General features: G+C 38.9%; 1 protein-coding gene across 7 annotated transcripts in view; it reads left to right on the top strand.

The window, feature by feature from the left end:
• FOXP1 (forkhead box P1) overlaps window positions 1-24,406 on the top strand; it is a 614,874-nt gene that overhangs the window by 507,235 nt on the left and 83,233 nt on the right. For 4 of the 7 annotated variants that reach the window (XM_021714901.1, XM_008062851.1, XM_021714904.1 and 1 more), the window contains 4 exons: window positions 11,224-11,361; window positions 12,389-12,478; window positions 17,906-18,059; window positions 23,724-23,928. In XM_021714901.1, coding sequence (XP_021570576.1) covers window positions 11,224-11,361; window positions 12,389-12,478; window positions 17,906-18,059; window positions 23,724-23,928 — 587 coding nt within the window. Of the gene's footprint in view, window positions 1-95; window positions 216-11,223; window positions 11,362-12,388; window positions 12,479-17,905; window positions 18,060-23,723; window positions 23,929-24,406 lie in introns of those variants that run through there. The other 3 variants (XM_021714906.1, XM_021714903.1, XM_021714905.1) reach the window with 3 other exon arrangements.

The raw sequence follows: 24,406 nt of genomic DNA, 5'->3' as shown, positions 1-24,406 counted from the left end.
CGCGGGCCCCCGAGCCGGCTCCGCGCGCCTGGCGGCTACATGGAGAGTGTCAGGTTGGTCCTCCCCGCTGATCTTTGCCGTTCCGCTCTCCTTCCCCGTGCTCCGCGGGGCCAGCTTCCTGCGGCCTCGGCTGGGGGAAGGCTGGAGCGCCCGAGGGCTCCTAAGTTGAGTCTTTTAGAAACCATCATCATCGTCATCGCTGTTGACCAACTTGGGTAGGAGTTGTGCCCTGGAAGTGGAGGCGGGGAGGGAGTGGAGGGTGAGAAGAAGGAGCTACAGGCCTGTGGGTCCTGGAGAGGGAAGGTCCCCCCCACCCCAGCTCTCTCACTCTCACACTCTCACTCTCTTTTTTTAAATGTTCATGGGTGGGGTACAGTTGAGAGTTGGAGGAAGTCCTGCTTGTGTGTTTCTCTCTCTCTCTCTCTCTCTCTCTCTCTCTCTCTCTCTCTCTCTCTCTCTCTCTCTCTCTCTCTCCGTGTGCGATTCATTTTTCTGCTGGTCTGGCCTCCACGCAGCCACTTTGGTAAAGCCCTCGCCATCACTCCATTCGGGGGGGGACGTATCTGGGGTGTGATTTATGTCACTTTCAGAGCGTGTGAAATATACAAGGAGCCTTCAGTCTCGTTGTAACCCGTGTGGATGTTTCTTTGCTTCTGATAGTTTGTTTCTATATCTGTCCGGGCTATTTTCAGCTTAGCTGTTTAAATTCAAGGAGTTCACACACAGTCAAGGGGGAGGGGGAGGACTAGAGCCCCGAGCCGAAGCAGGCGGGCGGGCGAGCGGATGGAACACTCTGGCAGGTTGGGGATTCTAAGCCTCTGTTGCATTACTTTGCTGGTTAATTAAGTAGCGAGCGGGGTTTGGGTTTGGACGTGCAGCAGACTGAGGAATTGCCACGGGGTACTCCCAGCTGAACTGGCTCTGACTGTAGCTAACTCAACTGTCAGGACTGCATGAAAGACGGTCAGTGGAAACGGGACCTTTTTTTTTTTTTCCTCCTCCCCAAGTATTTGATGGGAAGGAGAGGACCTTTAGGAAGTGGGTGGTAAAGTTTAGAGCGAAGTACATATAGACTCTTCCTCTTTGGGATTAACTCCTTCAAGGCCTGCCGGTTATAACTAAAATATCTAATAATTTTATCTTTGTCCAAACAAACCAAATGTTCTAATCAAGCCAATTTAAAAATGCAAATCACCTAATTTCCATAGATTCCAACATTCTAAAAGTGACACATTTGGGGGGAAAATTAAGCCTGATAACAGGAAATGTGAATCATACTATCAATGACTAATCTGCTCTTAAGAAAAAAAAAATGTTACATTTATTTTATCATTAGGAAGTCAGTTAAAGAAGCCAGTTTGTGTAAGTTTAAAGTAAGTGACAAATTCATGTTAGAAGAGGCCCTGTTTTGCTGTTTTTGTTTGTTTGTATGTAATAGATTTTCCAAGAGGAACGTGTATGTGGAATCAAAGATGGTTTATGTGGTCAAGTGCTCAAGCTAGCATGTCAATGCCAAAGACCTGGAACATGATCACATTAAGATTCTAGTTTAGGGTGTGATGTGTTACTGTTATTGTTGTTTAAAGGAAAACAAAGCTTTCTTGAATGTTAAGACCCATCACTAAGTGAACCAGAAGAAGGCAGAAACACATTCTCCTAATGGATACCCCTTGCATAAATTGAAAAAAAAGTCTGTATCTATTTTATGTGATTCTTTGTAGCTGCCTGACACATTTCAGTGAAAAGTGTGTAAAAATGAAACCAAAATACAGACTGCCTACCCAGAGACACTGGCTGACTTATTCTAGGATGTGATAGAGCTGAACTGAAAACGCATTGGGCTGACACTTGATAATCAAAGTTGATTTATTGTTCATTAGTACTGCATTAGCCCTTTCAGGCAAGACAGTTATTTGTGTAGGGGCCTGTCAAGAGTGAGACTGCAAGCACCTGTCATTTCTAAGGCATGAGATAAGCAACCAAATATTAAGAAGAGGCAAATAAGACTACATTTGGCTAAGTAAAGGACCACATGAGTATAGATTTTTTTTCAAAATATAGCCTGGGTCAATACTAGTCTATGAGAAAGAAATCTATTAAAAAAAATTTTTTTTAACCCTAAGAATGACTTATAGAATGAAAGTAATGGACTCTATATTCGTTTGTCTATTTCCCTTAAGAACTTTCTTTCCTGCCCAAATTTGCAGCTTGTATGACAAAAAGTTGGTCAGTTAAGGAAATGAGAAACATAACATGTCAATTATTTAACCTGACTAATTCAAAGAAGGTAGGCTTTCTGTTTGTGTTGTGTTTTTTAAATAAACAGATTTCATTAAATGAAACTCGTAAGCATGGGTTGAATATATGAAAATGTGATGACATCATAGCCAAGCTATGATAATGTCGGCAAATAATGTCAAGTGCATTTTCTGCAACATGTTTCACTCTCGGTTTTTTTCTCCCCTCCTTGGAAGGGAATGATCTCATGACATATAATAGAAAACAACCTATGTGTGAAAAGAAAACAAAATTAGTGAACTTTTGTCTGGAGCCATAGAAACACGACTTAACTCATATTTTTCCAGGGATGGAATGGAAACATTCTGCATGAGGCTATATAATGTATTGTCTTCTCTGAATTTTCATTTGACAGGGATTTTAGAGGCTGTGATCTTAATTAAATCTCAACTAGCTGAAATAATGCATCTAAAGGCATGCAGTGTTGCGTAACCTTGCTCAGTTGGTAAACCATAAATCATCAGAAAGCTTATGATAGGAATGGTTGGTTTGAATTTTTTTTTTTTTTTTTTTTTGCAGTTAAATGTACCTTAAAAAGCAAAACCCTCACCATCACTGCCTTGCATTTGCACATTGTCAGGAGCTGTCACTCGAAAGATAAACTCTTTTGTGACACTGACCAGTTCTACAACTTTTCAGCCAACCTCCATGCAATTGGAAGATACAGTGAAATTAAAATCTAGGTGAATTCAAGCAATGAAATTTCAGGTTTGTCTTGGCTAATGTGCCAGAAGTGTTGTTTGAGTTACTGTGTTGCTGAGACAGTCAGGAGAGAATGTTGTAATCCGCTTCTCAGTGTATACTTAGATTTAAGCTGACAAAAAGGAAAGCTGGAGAAATTTATTTTATTATGTGGTATAGTTGCAGATGAACATCACTAAAGAAAACCTTAAAACCATGTTCTTAGTAACTGGGCAAATACAGTGGTCAGTTTAATCCACTTCAGGTAGTTTGTTGTGATTTAGAAACAAGGGATAATGCAGCAACAGCTGACCAGAAAAGGTTAGAGTAAATGAATTCATAAATCTTGACTCGTTGTGTGTTAAAATTTAAAATCTGCTTATGATGACGAGCTATAATCATTAAATAGCTTTATTAACTGCTTAGGTCTTGTGAATTCTATTGCTTGAAAATATAGGGTTATTTGCTTTTAGTGCCTTTTAAACAGATATTTCTAACTGCTGCAGTTTTGGGTTTATATGTATGCTTTAGTTGAAGGTGCTACCTAAATGTAAAAATTGAGAGTGCTCTCTTGTGATAGCTTGGTTTCATATGTCTTTGCAGGTGATATTTCATGTATTACATTGCTCATGAGCTGTAGGTCTCTTGAGGCAAAGGAGTGTAGTTCTATATATACCTGTATGGCTAATTTGGGGACAGTTTTAACTCCATAAGCTACATTTGTTGTTTAGCAAAAGGTTTGTTTTCTTGAAAGCAGCATATGTCTGGCCTCTTGTTTTAGTCGTTTCAGAGTGTGCAATACTTTTCCTCTCCCTCCTAGGTCACATTCTACATTCAGCTTTATTTTCTTTCACTTAAAAAAAAGAAAACTCAGGTACTTCTTAGCTGAACAATCCTTTGCAGATTGTGGGGACTTGAATTGTCTGAGAAAGAGCTATGGGCCTCTACTTTTGGGTTGTGGAAATAATCTTCTTTGAGTCCCTCTTCCACCCTGGCAGTTGTTAGAGGAGAAATTAATTTAGAATGGGAAAAACGAATACTGAGCACATGCATTGTGCCTCATTTTCAAATCCTGCTAAAAGCAACTCATCAATGAAGATGCAGGCTAAATGTTATGGGGAGCTTTTTAGAATACCTTGGTATCATGTTTTAATTTCTAAGCTTTATCTTGCCCTTAAATCTGAAACATCAATTGTTCAAATAGCTGAGAACAAGGTAAATCAACAACATCAAAAAGGTCGGCTTCTGTGATTTCTCAAGGGCTTGTTATTTTGTACTTCCCAATTCTATTTGATGTCTTGACAAAACAAGATGACACAGGGGAGAATACATTAAATTTTGATTTTTTTCATCTAACCTGTTACAGTTGTGGCAGCTTAATTTCTTGTACTTTTTCCTGAAGATGACTTTTTGTACAATTACTCTAATTGTCACACCACTTCATGAGGCGGGTCTTCACGGGTTTCCCATTTGCCTTGATTTTACTAGGCATTTTTGAACATATTTTGACCTTTCACATGTAGGAAGCTTTTGGTTGGGCTTTGTCTTCATTAGAAATAAATCGGTGAATGGTGAAATTGTCAAAGAAGCAACTGATGTTTTCTCATTAGAATCTCATTTGCACCCCTTAGCTTAACTGTGATGTATAAGGTGAAAGTGTTAGAAATAGGCAGGCGTGAGAAACTGCACAATTTGAGAAACCTAAGTTGTAATTCTTTTTAAAAAGTGATTGCCCCCTAAGTAAGGCCTTAGAAAAACTTGGGAGTGATCTAATTTTAGCCTACCTGTGTGTTTAAATTCAATTATAGTCCTTCCCCCTCTCAATAATATGGAAAACAACCATACATACTTACAGTTAAGCTCGCTATGAAATCTTCAATGCTGATTAAAGCATGAAAAAGCAGAACTGTAAATTTAATTCTTTGTCTTAGAAAAACATTTTTTTGACAAAAGATAAGCACTTCTTTTCTTTTCATTTAACAGTTATCGTTGGTTTAAAACTGTATCTAAAGTTATCTTTGCTTATTTTAATCGTGTATGTGTCTCAAATAGGATTGATACAGTTGCTGTCTTTTTCATTATTGTTGAATAATACTTCAGTTTAGGAGAACTAATGTAGCCAAGGCCTCTTCCTTTTCCCTTCAAAAGCTTTGGAGAGAATCTTTTCTGAGGTACCTTCTTGGAGTAGTTCTCCCTCCCCTCCTCCTGTTTACAGCACTTAAAATCAGTTTTTGTTGTTATTAATATAAAATGTCATCGCATGCTTGATTCGTGTGCATGGAATTGTCTTCATCCCACCTACAGGAGAAAGGTTGAAGAAGGAAAGAGGAGGCATTTTCTTGATTTAAATAATAATAGTAAGTAGTAGTTGCTAGGTTGACAAGATCAGTGCTTATTGGGTGATTATTTTCATGTGTAGCTTCCATTGTTTCCTGTATTTAACAATCGCTAATGGGAGAAGCGATTTAATTTATGTAAACTTTACATTTTTATGCAAATGAAGCTGATATTTATTAGAGCTAAAACAATTATGCAGGCACTTAGTGGAGTAACCTTGTATGCCTGGGAAATGTTAGAGGAGAGCAGTTGAGGTTCCACTAATACCTCTGTTGCAAACAAATATGCACTTATGCCACTTTTAAAATTTAAAGACAAAAGGAAAAGAAGAGCTTGGAAAGCTTTGCTAGAGATTGCTTATTAGGGTTGATAACCTGAAATAACTCCTGATTGGCAGGCAAGTCTTGGCCTTACAATTTTTTGTGAACGAAAGATAGCCCTTCTTGATAGAATGTAATAAACAAAATGATAAAAAATGAAATGCTAATTGCGTTTTAAAGAGGTCTTTTTAAGAAAAATTTTAATAGATGGTTGTATTGTTACTGAGAGAACTGTTATGCTAATGACTGACTACTTAGATGATTTTGCATTAATATAATAACCATTACCTGCCTTAGTGCTTTATACAGTATTGTAGCAAAATAGCTAAGTCTAAAAGAGTTATACAAAAAGCAGAATTCCATAATGAAACAGAATTATACTTTCCACATAAATAGCATGCCTTTTTTTATTTTTGAAAGACTGAAATATTATGTCAGAAATGTATTTTCTTTCCTCTATGTTAGTTACTTGCATGGTACCTGGTCCTTTTTTTTTTTTTTTTTATACTGTGGAGAATAGATAGAAGCCTTCTAACTTTTCTGTTTGCCAGTACATCTGTTGTGTCCATTGGCTTATTAATTATAAAAACTGTTGTTTTTCACAGGGGGCCAGAGGTGATGGTATTTAATTTTCTTTTACACAGGCCAGCTTCTATATTGGTCATAAAAAGCTTGGCATAGTTTTTTTGGTTTTTTTTTTTTTTTTTTTTTTTAATAGAGCCATATTCTCTGCTTAGTTTTGTTTTGACATTCTGGATCCTTCTAATTTAATTTGTTTTGCTCTTGTTATTTGATTAACTAGCTCACACTGCCTAACCTGGTCAGTTGTCACCCAACCACAGCCTGAAGTCTAGAGGGGAAGTGAGTTTCCTAGGACATACATGTGGTGAATGCTCAGAGGTTAAAAATTTCTAAATTATTAACCAGCTATGAGGGGGAGAAAACAGTATTTAGCATTTTTTAATCTTCTCATTTTTATTATTTGTACACATAGCAATTATGAGACGATACTGACGTGCAAAATTTACATGTGTATATACTGGGCAGTGTTTACTTGTAGTTAACTTGAGCGTAATCTAAAAAGAAAGAAAAAAGATAACGTGTTATTTTCAGTTTTTGTATTGTGTCTTCTCTCCTCCCACCCAATTCCTTCAATTGTCTCCTAGATTAGAAATAAGTATTGTTTCTATGAGTGTTTTTATTTGTTTGTTTGCTTTTTAGATTTTTCCCTTCCCATCATCTACCTTTGGGCATTAAAGAAAATAATAAGGCATATTATTTGAATGGTCTTCAAGCATTCAGATGATATAGAGTCATTTTGAAGAAAAAGAAAACCATGCCAGGCAGAATTTACACAGCAGTGTATGGGCTTTTAACAGCAGTTGTTAGTGCTAACGACATTTTCCCAGTTGCTGGTATTAAGGCGGCAGCAGGCCCATACTAGCAGCGTTCCGATGGCCCAGGCACAGCTGTATTTCTGCCATTCCCGCAGGTTTGTGTGCACCTGGGATCGGCCACACCCAGTTGGTATCAGTCAACAGTGTATCATGCCGTGTATTTTTTTAATTCATGATTTCCTCTTGAAACTCAACTAAGGAGTGTTAACTCTGTGTGTGTGTGTTTTAAATTCAGTTTTGTATGCTAGCATTCTTTAAATGTCTGCCAGAAGTTTAATTTGAATTTCTGATCCCTGAAGGCAGCTAGACAGAATCATTCTAGTTCTTCATAAATTGCCTTCTATGATTCATTGTTAACTCATAAAACATACTCATTTCTATACACTCAAACAGTTAAGGTAGTTACAGTATCAGGGAGATATATATAGAGAGAGATATATAGATATATATGTCCTTATATTTAAATCATCTTTTGAGAAAGAAATCAAGAATGAGCTTGAACTCCCAGTTAAAGCATGGACCCTGTAGCACTCCAGAACATCAGGAATGAATGTTTGTATCTCAAGGAGCTTAAGGTAGATGGTAACATGGGATCTGGGGGCGGGGGGGGAGTGGACGTTTCATTTTTACTGAATACTCTCAAAGAGGGGCCCATAAATATTAGAGTGCTGTAGTTAAAAACTCACATGACTGTTTTAAATACTATTGATTTAAACCACTGGCTAGATTTTATGAATCAAAGTGTAATTTCTAAGCTTTGGCCATATTTCTCAATGCTAAAGCACTCTCTCTTGTGTGCCTTTAGCCGCTTTCCAGACATTCAACACAGGATTAAATGATAGTAGTTACAGTGATCAATAGGTTAAGACTGTTACAATCACTCTTGCCGCTAATGACCTCAGTAGTAATGGGCAATAAAGTGTGGGCTATAATAGCCTCTCGCTGGTACTGCATGCCCTTTGATTCCTAGTATTAGTAGGGACTAGCTACATGAAAAAGTTGGACACTGGGAATTAAGGGAGTGGATATATAGGCTATAATTCTTAACTATTTAAAGCCTTAAACTGTGCTCAGGGTTTTTTTGTGTTTTTTTGGTTTGGTTTGGTTTGGGGTTTTTGTTTTGTTTTTTTTTTATTTTTTGCTTCTCTTTTCTATCCCACCATGGTTTCTGGTCCATTTGAATATGTTTGTTAAAACTTTCCATAGCCCCTTTTCATGACATATTGGAGCAAAAACTTTGGGGAAATCTCAGTTTTATTACATTTATAAATTAAGCCTGAGCCCACTTCGGAGGTCCAGAGCTAACTAGTATGAAAATGTAGTTTCAGATAGTAAAAGCAAAGTTAAGGCCATCAGGATATAATAGCCCACTTCTGATTATTCAGAGACCGATAAGCCCGTTTGGAGGATTACTCAGGCTTCTTGCTTCTGTTCTTCTTTTGGCTGTGCCTACTGCTTTAAGCATGCTATTACTCATCAGCACCTCCTTCAAAATGTCCAAAAGGAAAAAGAAGGGGAGACTCAAGTTCATTATCCTGTTTTGTAACATACCGGCAAGAAATGAATAAATAACTATTGACAAGAAGATTTAAACCATTAGCGGCATGTAAGCATCTAAAAATTATCTGTACAGGTATATATCAGTCCTTTTGCTGACTCTCCCATTTTTTGTTGACAGTCAAAGGACAGTGTTCCCCATTTAAGAAGATATATATAATTTTATCAGAGTTTAAAAAAATCTATTTTAGGATTATATATATTTTTACATTTAAAATAAATTTCATTGAGGTATAATTTACATACTCTAAAACATACTCATTTTAAGAATATAGTTGGAAGAACTTTGACAATCGTATGCATGAGTATGACCACCACCCCAGTCCAGATACAGAGCATTTCCATCACCCTAAAAGTTTACCAGTGCCCCTTTGTAGCATAGGATTTCTATTGCTCTTTAAAACTGATGACCAGGAGATTATTCTGTGATGATTTCTATTCTAACTCTGTGAAGTTCATGTTCATCATCAGTTTAGGTTTTACACCACCCTATTCCTGTCTGTTTTCCTGTTCATCACCATCAGAAATTTGGCTCAAGAATATTTATGTTGTACATCATCCAAGAAATGCAGAGGAAAAAAGAAACCTTAAACATGGTTCTTTTGTTTGCTTAATCAACCTCCCTGTATGATGATGCAACTCTCAAGGAAAAGTAAACTTCTATTGTGATATGCTGGCTTTAGCAGCTCAAAGGATGGTGATTGGCACCCAGTACACATTTAAAAATTCAAAAAGTTTCTTCTGTATGAAGGCAAAGTAGACTAACTGGAATTAATTTGTAGATGGTTAGATGTTTTGATAATGTCTTCTTGGTGTTTGCCCTAGACTGCATGCAAGTTCACTGTTCCAATCATTGGTGATATTTCGTGCTGCAAATTATCTTTTTAAAGGGATAATTTATCCATTCATATACATCTGTCCCCTTTTGCATATAAAAATATTCAGACATGCCCATCTGTTTTAAATTACAGTGTATCTACGTCTGTACTTAAAAGGCCCCTGCAATAGGAAGAATTCATGGATGACCTTCCAGAGTTGGGTTAATGAAATTTTTTCGAATGTTCTAGCTAGTGTTTTCTAAACATGCAAAACTTGCACATCAACATCCGCATACACGAAACACGCCTACAACAACAGTGGAGAACGTTCACTGTACATGAATCTGACCTTCAGGAACCATTTTTAGTTCATCAAAATTAGTGATGCTGAGAAATCGGGACATCAGTGCATAATGACTGTGAAATTAGGAATGAGAGCTCGCTATGCAAATGACAGGACAAATCATGTGAAAAGTCAAGATAAACTGCATATTAAGACATTATGTTACATAAAATTAATACTGCATTTCTGCCTTTTGCTTACTGCTCCCCTGAAAGATTTTTTAATTCTTTTATCTTCTGATCAGCTATTGTCTGCTGGATTTTTTTTTTAAGTGGCACACAGGCAAAGTGCAAAACATGTTATTACCTTTTATTGTAATACATGAGATGACAGCAGATCCTTTTTAACAAAGTATATCCTTTACTGCTTCTAGCTTCTTGCTGTCACATGTTTGATTAGAAACCAAAGAAAAGTAAGATGCTTAAATATTACTGTTAGAAGACATGCAGGTTTTGTCTTTTCTTTCATTGTTTTTTCTTTCCTTATCTTTTTATTTGGGGGGGTGATTTTTCATGAAATAGTCTTCTTGCATTACGGGGACTGACAAAATGGTTCTCATGTAGTCTGCAAATTAAACACAAGTGCAGTGATTATTTTGAATAGCTAAATTACATTCTAGAAAGCTTGCAGAATTCATAGCATTGTCATTAGGTATCCGCTTGAATACAATTTGTGTAACCTTGGCCAAGACAGCCTGTCATTTTAATGTCAGTGTTTTATCTGAACAAGACATCATCCTTTCAGATACAGTGTGCAGGTTCCTTGCAAAGATGCCCGTGCAGAAACGTGTTAACAGTTGCAAATATGAAATGCTATCAAGTTCATCACTGTAGCTGTTTGTCACTGAAATGTCATGGAAAGCGGCTTTTAATGGTATTTCACATAATATGAAAGAACCGAAACGTCTGTATGGTGGGTAAATAAGAAAGGGTAAAAGGCATCATAGCAAGGGTCCATGTTTAAGTTCGGAAGGTATGTCCAAGCTTCTGTTACCCACAAGACTGAGCATTTTTACTGATTGCTCTTAAAATCACTGTCCACAGAGGAAGTAGGTCATATAAGCTCTAGCTACAAAGGTATTGGTTCCCTTTCGTCTTCTTCCCTAAAACAAAATTCAAGTTTGGGTTAACTTCCTGACACTCGTTTTGGGTGAAGACTCATTCCTAATAAGCAATTGAGAGTGTTGTATCCAGACTCCTGTTAGGGTTTATCAAGTTGTTCCTCCTTGTCCACTTGCAAGGCTGCCTGGAACCCCTGTCAGTGCTGTGAGGTTTTCTTTTATTGTTCGTTATTTAAAACTCACTCCATAACAGATTAAATGGGATTGTTGCTGCATCCCCTCTGAATAAATACACAGCACGTGGGAAACTGGTCCATTCCTCAAGCAGGCTGATGGCAGCCTGCCGCTGAACCTGCGAGGCGGCGTGCTTGTGATTTCCTGGCTTCCTATTTATCCTTTGTTAACATTCTAGGTTCCCGTGTCAGTGGCTATGATGACACCTCAAGTTATCACTCCCCAGCAAATGCAGCAGATCCTTCAGCAACAAGTGCTGAGCCCTCAGCAGCTACAAGTTCTCCTCCAGCAGCAGCAGGCCCTCATGCTTCAACAGGTAATTGTCCTTCCTCTTCCTCAGCCTCCCCGAGAGCCCAGGGCCCTTCCCACCATTCCCAGTTCCCATCTACCCGAGCAGCTCCTTTACTCGGTGAGAAATAAGCAGAGCCGGGTGGGCGGGGCAGAACGCAGACCAGTCCCCGAATAATCGATTGCTTTGGGGTTCCCGAAAGAGAGGAGCTCAGCTGCAGTGACTAGGGTTTGGGCCTAGAGAGTACCCGACAGACTGAGATTAAAGCTGTAATTGGAGTTGGTAGAAATAAGATCTTTTAGGCTTCCGTGGCTTTCCACTCTTTTATTTGGTAAGCCCAGAGTCTCCTAAACGGTGTGAATCAAAGCAAAACGAGGAGCACGTTGGGAGCAGGTTTAAATATGACAGCCCTTGAAGTCCCCATTTCAACTGAGAAGCTTTATAGGATTTTTTTTTAACGTAAAGAAGCATTTTGGAGTTGCCTCATTTTAGGGTGCAGAGTTGATTTTACTTCTTCCATGTATGCTGATGCTGAAATGAACTTCGGGCTGTCATTGTGCCACAGGGACCTAATATTCAGACTTAATGGGCACCAGAACCAAAGAGATGATATCCGGCACTGTGATAGTGGGAGTTACTGGCCTGGGGTGGTGGGAACGGGATGCAAAGGAAACCCCCCGCATTGCTGATGTGCCTACCAAACCACTCTCCACAGTGCCCATCCCCACCATTTAAAAACACACGGTAGAGATTCACCAGACTCTTTCAGCATGGGCATTTCAGCTTTGTTGTCCAAAGGTCATTGCTTGCCTTATTTTAATTAGTTTGTGTAGAAAATGGTATGTTTTTCATCAGTTCATTTTGGAGATTACTTTTCAAACAATAATGCCAAGAATAGTCGGTGTGCGCTGAATTTATTGTCGAGTTTCAAACTAAAGGTCAGGCCATTACAGATAAAAGGATGCTATTTTTCAAATCACAGTTTGTATATGGCACCAGAAGGGACTTGGATTGGCGCTACCCTATTACTTACCGTCCTCTCTTTCCTTTGTAGCAGCAGCTTCAAGAGTTTTATAAAAAACAACAGGAACAGTTGCAGCTTCAACTTTTACAACAACAACATGCTGGAAAACAGCCTAAAGAGGTACCGACAATACATATTTTACTTTCAAACCACAGATCCCAGAGGACTATCTAGTGGCTATTAAACTGTCATTCATCTTTTAAATGATTGCACAACTGAGCTGACTCTATCGGTTCTCAGCTTTCAGACCGAGAGTTATTGTCCTGTTTTCGCTCAGATTTTTCTGGGTTCCATTTGCTTGCTGCCACATATTTTATAACACCACCACACGTGTACCTGCGTGAGGATCGGGAGAAGGGATTGTGGACGGAGCCTTCAGGGCTACTTTTGCAACCTGGTACAACCGAGGGCCAGGATGTGGCCGGGGGAAGTGAAATGCTTTCAGTGAAATTTTACTTGGACGCACACTTAATTTTTTTTTTCCCAGCTCAGAGGGTTTGGGTGTGTGTTGATGGCCTTTTCCATTGGAAGAAGGTTGGATAAACAAACAAAATAGTTAGAACAAGATTAAACATCCCCATCTTTGTTTAACTTCTTCCTGCAAGTTGTACATATCGTAATTGCTAAAGGAATATACCAGATAGCATGAGTTAAAGTTAGAGAAGACTCCAGCTTGGATTATTTGTGTTTTCCTGAGGAAGAAAAAAAATAGTATGTTACAATAGCCTCTATATGCACGATGCCTTGTAGTGTCCGTAGGAAATTGCATTATGCCACACCACCCGTTTAGTTTGACAGCACTTGTCCCATAGATGGCAAGACCTTTCCAGGGAGTCACCATTTCACCTACTGTTTGGTTCTCTGTGAGTGAGGCTCAGACAGTTGTGGCAGTATCTATGTGCATGTGTGCACTATTATGACATCTTTCTACCCATTCCAGAGCTATCTATCCAATCCAACTTGCCACCTCTTATCTTTAGGGTGGACTGAAATTATTTTGTTTGAGTGTTCTCTTTAGGATGACGCAGTTTATGATTCTATAAACAGCACATCATCTACTCTAACAGCTTCTTCGCCGGCCCTAGGCAGTTGAGCACTTTTGCTCTTTGAAAGGAGTCTTACCAGGTGATCCTCCACGTCCCTGTCCCTCCCTCACGCAAGTGGGGATGCCAGGCAGCGCTAATTTTACACACCGGGAGTGACCCAGACCTTCTCCCTTTGCTGGCTCCTCCCTCGACACAAATTGGGTACATTTTCCATGCCCTGCCAAGTTTTCACCCTGGAGTCCCGTTTGGCAGCCCGGATGCAAACCCCTGCAGAGCAGGGGCAGTTTTGGGGTGAAGGGGAGAAGGTGTTTTAATGAAAATGCTGACACAGCCTTAAGTACAGTGGCGCGCTACCGGGTGCTGCTATAATAAAAAAGGGAACAGATTAAAAAGTGTCTAAAATGTAAATCTAAAGGACTAACAGTAATTAAAATGGAAATGGCACAGGGAGGGAAGGCATGTAATTGTGAGATATCACTGTGCAGAAGGCTCTCAGCTTTGTTTTGCTGGCTGTTTTTCTAATTCAGCAGGGCTTACTCATCAGTGGCAGTTCAATGCGCGTTAATGACTCTGGGATTGCAGGCATCACTCTGGACAAAGAAATGATTATTGTGCGGTCAAAAGAAGTTCAAAGACAAGAAGGGAATTTCAGTTTTTTCCTTAGAGATCCACATTCAAGAGCATATAAATTAAGCCAAATGTTAAAAACCACAGTCTGAAAGCTGACTTCAAAGTCACAACTCTCTAATTAATGAACTGCGAGCTTCAGTTTGGACAAGTTGTGGTTTGATGCGCCCATAAATCAACATGACAGGCCTGTTTCACAGTCTCAGACAGTGCTTGTCATTGAGTCACATCAGATGTAAACACAGCAGAAAAAAGAAGGGGTATGAAGGAGGTGCAATTGATCAACAGAATTGGTAAAAACCCACTTTTGAAGCACATTATGCATGATCACAGGAAATGGTTACAGCCTCAAGAGGTTTCCCCTTCTGCTGTTGCTTTTTTGAATCAGATTTCTAACAGCCTTCAAAAGGGAGAATAAGAATTATGGAGTTTCTCCCCTGTGGCTTGCAGGCAATAACCCCCTGTTGTTATTTTGTGCTTCTTTCTTTTCAAAGGCATCAAAATTTAGTTTTTTAAAGATCTTTAACTCTATATTTGAAGACAAACAAAAAAGGGCTGCCACTGTCATTCTTATCAGTTACCAGGGATTGTGTTTTTCCTTTCTGTTGCCACTTCTTATTAACCTCTTATTTGGTCTGTTAGACATAGTTTGGAATGCACGTCTGCTTGCTGAGAGAACATGAAAGTTCAGATGAGCTCAGAGGGCAGATAAAGAAATGTGAAGGGGAAAGTTACACAGCAGAAAGAAGGATAAAAGTTACCTCTCCCAAATTGCTGTTGTCAGAAAAGGGAGCATCTCAGAGCACAAAGATGGTGGTGTCTGAGTTTGGGAAGGAAGTAGGGGCAGAAAGAGAACATTCTATGCCTGACAAGAGATTTTGAGATATTGTAGTAGCATTTTTGCACCTCCAGGACACTAGGTTTGCTGTGGTCTATGCTTTGTCATGGCAGAGTGACCCCGGAGATAGGTCACCCAGAATATCCTTAGAGTAGGCAAACCAATGGACAGGTTTCCTTAAATTTCACTGTGTTCATGGTGCCGATAGATCTGGCTGAGACCTGTTAGAAGATCCTCATTTTCCTGAGATATGGGGCTACTTTCCTGAAATTACCATGCAGGTGGTGGTGCTTTTGTGCTCAAATCATGTAAAGTCATGTGGTAGCAATCCCATGATGTATACTAGTGGCTATGATTTGAGCAGAGTTTAGACTTGGATGTTGATGGATGGAACAAGTATTTAATTTACTGACTCCCCCCAGGCATTAGTGGCTCATAATTTTGTATTGTCAGCCTCCCCTAACTCTTTTTTCTCCTTTTTTGATCACCTTGCAGTGAGACACTTGATCTTTGGCCAGAACAATGCACCTTTGCTCCTTCTTTCCCCCTAAAGTTACCTCGAGATGTTTTCCCACGAAAGCTTAGGTCCACATTGGTTTAGACCGAAGACCTTCCTTAGAAGATAGTTACTCGGGGAGGAAGAAGGAAGATGTATCCCCAATACAGCTATTGAAGTGATTGCTTGTTAATATTTGACAGAGGTGGTGTGGAAAATGGATCGCAGAATTCATTTTGAATCAAGCTACAAAAAAAGGTCCCATCCTGTTCGGGTGAGGTAGGCTCAGTTGATTGTTTTAAAAGGGCCGTTTGTCCTGGGCAGTTATGACAGTTTATGTTAGGCAGTAGGGAGTAGCCGAAGAAAGGAAAACAGACCTTTGACTGCAGCTCTAGGGAGGGGATCCGAAATGCGAGGTTTATCAGGGCATTTGAGCATTTTAACACTGACTACTGACCTGTTGAGGGGACTGCACGGAGACCTTTTTTGTATGCATTCAATTGTGAGAAGTAAACAAACGGACTCGTATCCTGTGTTTGGTAACTGGGTGGGGAGCTCAGTTTGGCAACCAGTGTTGCTTTTAAATTCTTTCTTTGGACAATGGGCCTTGTATACTTTTATATCCTGGCTTTTCAAACGTGGACAGCTTTCATGAGCTTTTCCTAGGGATGGCCACAGAGACAACAGAAAAGGCATCAGTCATTTTATATAAATACAAAATTTTTAAACATTTCACTTACAGTAAGACAGGAAACACCCTCCCAGCCTCCTGCCGCCCCCCCATCATATTCTACTTTAAGTAGAGCTAATTCCCTGATCTTTTATTGTGTCACTGTTTTTTTCTCTTCCTTCCCTTTTTTAAAAAAATGTTGTGAGTTAATATCTGTTGAAGAAGTGAAAAAATCATTTTGACATGAATATAACTATCATTGGGTTTTACATTAATGTGATAACTTGGGAAGGGGTGAAAACAATTGGATCATTTTATGCATGCTGTTCTTAAAATGAAAACACTGGCTTTTCATTTAAATTTATTTAAATTTTTGTTGTTAGTGGTATAGAATTTGTTTTTTGGAGTGAAACTCAATTAACTTTCTCAGTGGCATGGTAGTAAGTCTGAAATTGGTTGCTAATATGAGAATGATGGTTTTTACTGTAAAATAAACTACATGGAGACCGAAAGGAAACCACCATTTTTCTCTTTCTTTGAACTTTGCATCAGAAGGGCTTGATATACATACCATTTTATGGATGTATCAGATCAAGGTCATGTGTTGGGTTAAGTGAATGCAGTTGTTTGTAAAGTATAGTTATTAACCAGAACATGCAAGCTCTGAAAGGGCTAGATAGTCCTTTTAGTTGGAAAATTGGAAAAGTCTCCCTGATCTTTTGGATAATACTCAGAATCAGGAAACTCTGATCTTGTGTGTTCTCTCTCTCTCTCTCTCTCTGTCTCTCTCTCTCTGTCTCTGTCTCCCTCTCTCTCCCCTCTGGCTACAGTTTAGGAAGGGTTAATTTTCCTTTTATAATTGTTAGCCATAATGTGGCTAAGACCTCCACCTCGATATGATTCCTAGCAGATTAAGGATATTAGATAATTTCCTTCTATTTATTGTACTACTGCACTGTATTATCTTTCTATCACTCAGATAATTACTGAGGAAATCTACATTAATTTTTTTGGCTGGAGCAATGCCTGCTAAACACAGGAATGATGTATTGATGTTTTACACAACAAAAGTTTTCCCCCTGTCATTGTCCAATCAACAAAAAGATATTTATCATATCGTAAAGCCCCTTCTTTTCAAGAACAAAGCAGGTGGGGGAAGCAGGACAAGCAACCAAACCTGGGGGTTTTTGAGACTAAAGCCAAGTTAAGGCATCTGAAGCTTAGACTGTCGTTCATATTAAACTCACAGTTGAGTACGATGTTGTTTGCTAAATTATGAATGTGTGTAATTAAAATCTAGTGGCTGTTTCTATGAAAGATTTACAATGTTATTTCATCGTTTGTCATGGCTAATTAACAATATTAGATGAAGTTTTTCTTCTTCAAAGGTCTGATTTTTTCTCATTTATTTATGTCAGAAGTGATAAACAAAGTAGTTAAAAGCTTCTGCCGGCTCAGGGAGGGAGAGAGGCAACTTGTTCTTCTACACCTCAAAGGTTCAGGGTTCAAATCCCTTAGGACTAGAGTGATACAGTGTTCTTTCTAGTGTGCATAATTAAAAATTTCAAAGTCTGAAAGTTCATATCTTGACTACAAAACTCAGGCTTTTCAAACTGTAGGGAAAGCTGGCTTAAGGGACAACATTTTTTTTTCTTAAATGGAAGCAGGCAGTGGAAAGGTAACATACTCCCTCTCACTCCTTTTCTGAGGTGGTATGTTCTGTCCCTTTTAAAACTTGACATTGAGCCCTCCACTGAGCTCTAGTGACCGTTCTCTGCTTTTGACAATAACGGTGAGTTTTGAAGCACCCATACTTTTAGCCTTCCTTGGGCAGTGGCCATCTCATTTTTGTCTTCTTGATTTCTTACAGCAACAGCAGGTGGCTACCCAGCAGCTGGCGTTTCAGCAACAGCTTTTACAGATGCAGCAGTTACAGCAGCAGCACCTCCTGTCTTTGCAGCGCCAAGGCCTTCTGACAATTCAGCCCGGGCAGCCTGCCCTTCCCCTTCAACCTCTTGCTCAAGGTATGCATTGATTATACAGAAGACTCAGTTCTGTGAAGACTTTGGGCAAAGGTGGTGGACTGTCTCTCAGTATATTAACAGCTTATCATTAAGGATGTTGTTTATCTAAAACATGCAAAGAGAAACTTTAAATTAAAGGCTGGGCGGGATACTGATGGGCCCTTATAGAAGTTGATGCCAGAAGGAAGATAAGGCGGTCTGCAGAGTTCGCAGTAGCAGAGTGATCCCAATGTTGCACATCTTTGCCCTTATTGAGCATGTTAATGGACTCTTCTAGCGTTTCCATTTGGAACCACAACGAAATTTTCTTGAAGACTTTTATTAGTCATTTTAAGACATTTTTTATGTCACGTAACTTGTCCTATTTTAAATATTAGTAACGCTTTATAAATGGCACTTTCTAATATCTAGGGATAAATTCCAATTTATTTTTCTGTAAATGATTAAGATCAACCTCTTTCTGTTGCAAAAGCCAAGATTTTTTGTTTGGCTTCCTTTCTTTTCTTGTTTTCTTTCTTTTTGCATTTGTCTGCTGATTTTTTAACAAATTAGTTCTACACTCATCAGAACAGGTACCATTTCCATGTTCATTTCTTTAAAAACTGAGATTCCTTGAAAAGTGACAAGATTTCCTGCCAGGTGTAGTGGCTCACGTCTGTAATCCTAGCACTTTGGGTGGCAAAGGAGAGAGGATTGCCTGAGCTCAGGGTTCAAGAGCAGCCTGAGCAGCAGAGTGAGACCACAGCAGGGTGTGACCACAGTAAGTCAAGAAATTAACCGGGTGTGGTGGCGCATGCCTGTTGTTCCAGTTACTTGGAAAACTGTGGTGGAAGGATCACCTGAGCCCAGCAGGTCGAGACTGTGGTGGCCGTGAGCGTGCCACTGCACTCCAGCCTGGGTGATAGAGTGAAACCCTAATTCAAAAAAAGAAAAGTAACAAGAGTTCATGGATTTAATGATTTTTTTTAAACCACTGACATCATATCTCAGAAGTGTTGGACATCAGAAATAAATGGAAACTCTAGGTCTTTTTAGGACATACTCTTGGTTTAAGCAACTCTGACTTTCACATATGTAATGTGAAAGCAAATGGATTATTCAGAACTAGGAAGGAGAGAGGGGAGGGGGAGGGAAGGAGGAAGGAAGGAAAGAAGGAGAAAGTACCATGCTTGTGTTTCAAAATATAATTCCCCTATCCCATATTTGGTAGAGCAGATTTCAGTTGTCTGCTCAAGACCAGCAGTCCATTCAACTCAAGTAAATTTGAATGTGTGTGCATATGTGCCTAAAGGCTAGCAGCTAAAACCATTGATGTCTTAGATTCAATTGTCTTTGAAGAAGGTTGAAAATATGGAACCTCCTTCATGTTGCTTAAGCCATGGTCGTTTGTTCGGTACCTTTTGATAGCAAGTGAAGTCTTCGTCTGAATCTTTTCTTTTGAGTCAGCCCCATCCAACTTCTGTCTCTTATGAGGTTTTTTTGTTTTTGTTTTTAATGTTGACATCGTGGCTTTTTTCTCCTTTAATTTTTCTCCTGTCCCCCACGCTTCTACCATGACTGCTCAACTGCTTGATACATATTTAGCATCTCCATTGCTGTCAAAATAGGAGATTTGGTAACTGATCAATACAAGGGAAAAGGAAAAGATATACATACCAGCTAATGTACTTCTGTGCTTGGAAAGCGTAATAGCATGCATTAATTACACATTGGGGTTTCTTATTGGAAACATGGCAGGCTATCTGACACACCTACTGGACTTGAGCTCCAACCTCTCATCTTTCCCACCGTTCCTATACTATTAAGTTTGCTCACTAAGGTTCATTGTTATAGTACATCAGTTAAGCTGTCCAAAAGAGGGCAATTGGGCAGTGACAAGACAAGCTCATGTGTAATGTGAAAGAAATGAATGTGGTGATGCATGAAGTATAATCTCTACAGTAACATATCAGAGACACCGGTAGGTAATTCACTAGTCATGGCATTGATTGATAGGTTTAGCAGTGTGCTATAACTATCAGCCCCTGCAACATTAGAAAAAAGCATATTTAAAATCTGAGAGGTGCCTGTACATGTGCCCAAGATGGCATCAGTATAAATATAAATATTTCTGGAGCCAGGTGTTTGCAGTAAAGTGAAATACCTGTGTCATTTCCATCTCTCGTGAATCAAAAGGTTGGTATCGACTCCTCTACCCCCTCACCCAAAGTGGCTTGAGAATTCAGTCATGTTGGACTCAACACAATTTTTTTTTATCAGAGAAATGATGGCTTAAAACTGATGTCATTATGAGGTTTAAATCAACTTTCTGCTTGCTTGAACATGGTCACCTGGGTATGGATGTACAAGGACAAAAAAAGGTTGATCAACTCTGTTTGTCTTTGAGCCAGTGATACCTGGGGTTGTAAAATTGAGTTCCATGAACAGTAATCTGTCAACTGTCCCCACAACATACATTTTTTAAACCTGTGCCTGCATTTTCTTTCATAATGAAGGGGCCAGTTGTCCTGGAAAAAGAAATGTTACAAGGCACAGGGTTATCTGTTAAAAGTACTAGTAATGCTCACTTCATAATAAAATCATCAAGGTTCTTTTACATGCCTGTTCATGGTCCTTGCTCAGCTAACCTTAAACATGGATATGAATGACAAGTGTAGGAATAGAGAGTTAATATTTTTGAAGACCTTTTTTTTTCCTGAAGGTTTTAGATTATGAAATGGAGGGATGTTTTTGTTGTTTTTCAGATTATTTTCCAGTCTTCTCTCTGTTTTATGTAATTAGCTTATCTGTTTTTCACCCTTGTCTTTTTAATCATCTGATCCTCCCTAGCACCAGTAATTTCAGATATAAATATTCTTTCATTATCATTCTGACCTTTTCAGTTTTAAAATGTAATCCCTAGATATAAGAAAATTATAGGTGACGTACCTGTAAGCAGACTTGTTTAACTTGTTTCTATTATTCTACCATTTTGGAAGAAATGTATGCTTTCTGGAAGTTTGATATCCATTAAGTCTAATGAGTGACTAGCTTACCTTTTTATCTGTCTTAATTCTATCATAAGATCTTGACTGTCAAAAAACAGCACCCTTTGGTAGATATTAGTCATTGAACTAACAGTTTAACATCACTAACAAGGTGTCGCATTGATGGAGGAGAGTGATTTGACTGCCTTTCTGTTAAATCTGATGAGAATGTTCTTAAATGTAATTATCACATTGCAGTTTGACCCAGAAGTATTGCTGTTGTTACTTAATGAGTTACCATTTTATTTACTGTTTCTCCCTGTGGATGATGAAACTGATTTGCCAGCCCGATGGGAAAAATAAGAGAGTAACGTGTGCTTGTAGGTGTCACAAGTGGCATATACATCTGTCTTTGTCTTTGTTTGCTGGATAAACAACTTACTCTGAAAACAGCTTCAAAGTTTTGCTTTTCTTGGAGGGAAAGTGTTAACACATTTGTTAAAACCCTGTTCTTCTGGTCTTCCCACCTCCCATGCAACTGACCCAGAAATCAATTAGTTTGAGTTGAAAAATAGGCGGCTTATTCTTTTCATGTGTTTACTCCCTAGCAAATAAAAATAGGTGTTGACTTGTGTGGTTTTATATCAATATGCTATCATCAACAGACAAGCCTATTCACTATTGTTTCAATTGAGTAAACAGTGGTCTGAGGGTCAGCCATATTCACAGGTAATTGCTAGTGTGCCGACATCAATGGCAGGCCTGCTAGCTACAAACACATCCCACCTGTCACTTCAAGAGGTGTTGGAAAATAATAGCCCAGATGCAGCAAAACCGGACACAGGACTGTGTAGTGACCTTTCCCTTTGTTTAATTTGCCTCTGAGGTTTAATTTCAGGGGACAAGTAATAATTGAATATGCCTAATAACTAAATGCTCGTTTGGGACAAAATCCATCCAAATATAATTGGCATTTGATTTTTATGAAGGGAGAGAAAACCGACTTGTCTGTCGAGGATGCCTTCTAAGAATCTCTGACCACTTAATGTATCATTGGAAGCCTCCTTTATAATATATATTAATTGCAAATACTTGAGCATTTGAACATTTTCGTGGAGAACCGTTAGGAGAGACCAACTGTTTTTGTTAACACTCCTCTCAGAAAGGCGGGGAAGGTTATTGGTCTGCTGTGCAATAATTTACTCCTCTTTGATATGCAAACGATCCACGGTGAATATAAAAAAATCCTATCAGACTCATTTCACAGTTCTTAACCACTCGGATTCTCTGGAGTCCATCGCCTCATTAGACCAGTGCTCTCCAATGCTAGCATAATTAAAATCTTTAACAGTTTAGCAAAGTAAAGATGTTTGGCTGATCACGTTGAGATGATTATCTATCCATTGTATTCTAAATGACAAAAATAAATTAAATTTAGACCTTGGCATTTTTTATTATGTGTTTCAAATGAATATAATGCACACAGCCTTCTTTTTTAATTCAATACCTTAGGTTTGGTAAGAAACATGCCTGTTTCGACTGCTGCTATATAGTCAGAAAATGGCAGCCTTTCTAGGATGGCTATGTTACAGTTGATTGAAACAATGAACTGCAATCCAGACATCCCATTCTAATGTGGAATTGCCTTATGATATATAGTGTTGACGATTTCTTTTCAGTGCTCCTTCAAAGAAAGCTGCTGTTATTTGTTGTTAGTTGCCATTCAGAATATTTCTCTAATGTGCATGTATGTACTAGCAACCGCATTGAGGTGGGCTTTGGAAATCCTGGGCTGTGGAGACATGCCACTAGGATAAAGACTGAGAGGCTCACAGTAGTGCGATTGCCATATTGATGATGATATCTCTTCTCAGGGGAAAATACAGGTTGACACTTACTCCTTAACACCCATGTCCATTCTGATCTCCTTAAAAAATGAGAACTTTTATTACTCCAAGTTTATTTTACATTTTCATTTTATTCTGCAATGGTTCATTACCATTGATCTAAGAAATGACAGTAATAATAGTGTTACTTGTATAAAAAGTTATACAGTTTTTCAGTAGACACATCCATCAATTAAGCATGTGGTACTAGAAACCAAAATTAATGAGGAAGATAGGTGTGTTAATGAAATAATCATAGTATAATCAATTTGACTGTTAAAAGTTGAAAAGCATTTCAGGAAGACGATATGAATTCATAATTTATGTCTAAAAGTGATTAATAAAAACTATATTTAATAACAAAGCTATTTGTCATCATTTAAGACTTAAGCACAAAAATTATTCATTTTGTGGTTCATGTTGTCGTAATAGTATAGTTGAACAAATTTATTTAGAGTCCTTTTTGTCTAAAAATAAGATTACTTCTGTCTACTGTTTTTTTTTTTTTTCAAAAATTGAGAAACAACACTTTGGATGGACAGAGGCATACTGTTGTTGCAAAGTAACTGTGTTTTGAATCCTTTTCGTGGGCATCTTTTATGTGCGATGAGGGCACTTCTACTTGGTTGCTCAGTGGGAGGACACACTTTTTACTACAGTGTCTGCCTGAGTTGGGAGGGGAAAAAAGGCTGCACTCACCGAAAAACCCCCCTAACACTAGGCTTTGTTTACTGACTCTTTGATTTAATTACTGTTTGAAGAGGATGGAATTAGCTGTTAATTGATTTAATTATCCAATTTGTTTGTTTCAGGCATGATTCCAACAGAACTGCAGCAGCTCTGGAAAGAAGTGACAAGTGCTCATACTGCAGAAGAAACCACAGGCAACAATCACAGCAGTTTGGATCTGACCACAACATGTGTCTCTTCCTCTGCACCTTCCAAGACCTCCTTAATAATGAACCCACATGCCTCTACCAATGGACAGCTCTCAGTCCACACTCCCAAAAGGGAAAGGTAGGAATGAGTTGCCGAGATGTGTCCAGAACTGTCTTGAACACAGGGGGGATTTGGTGACCTCCATCGCCATATCTCAGTGATCCCTAATTGGATCCGTGTGGCTAAAATGTGCATGTAATTACTTAAGCCTGTGTTCAGTATGGTTTGGGTGTGAAGCATCTCATTATTTTTACCTTTTCAACATGGAATTATCACTTATGTCGGATCTACTCTTAGCTTAGGAACCCAGGCTGAAGTCACATAGTTTCTCATTGGATGGATTTGATTTCCAGGCTTCCAGGCCTACTCCTTCTGCCAAGTGTTCACTCCATACAAGCTGAATGCCTTGGCTTTAAGACCTTTTCAGGGAATAGTGCATCTGCTGTGGGCAGTTTTGAATTGTGGTTTGAAAAAACACAGAATTTAACATTACACTGCACCCGTTGAAGGCTGGGAGCCCATCCTTTTCATCATTGTGTCCCCAAAGCACATAGTC

Source organism: Carlito syrichta, unplaced genomic scaffold (assembly GCF_000164805.1).
Source record: "Carlito syrichta isolate Samal-C Ts95f unplaced genomic scaffold, Tarsius_syrichta-2.0.1 Scaffold305868, whole genome shotgun sequence".
Lineage (NCBI taxonomy): Eukaryota > Metazoa > Chordata > Mammalia > Primates > Tarsiidae > Carlito > Carlito syrichta.
This window is presented reverse-complemented; position numbering and strand designations above follow the sequence as displayed.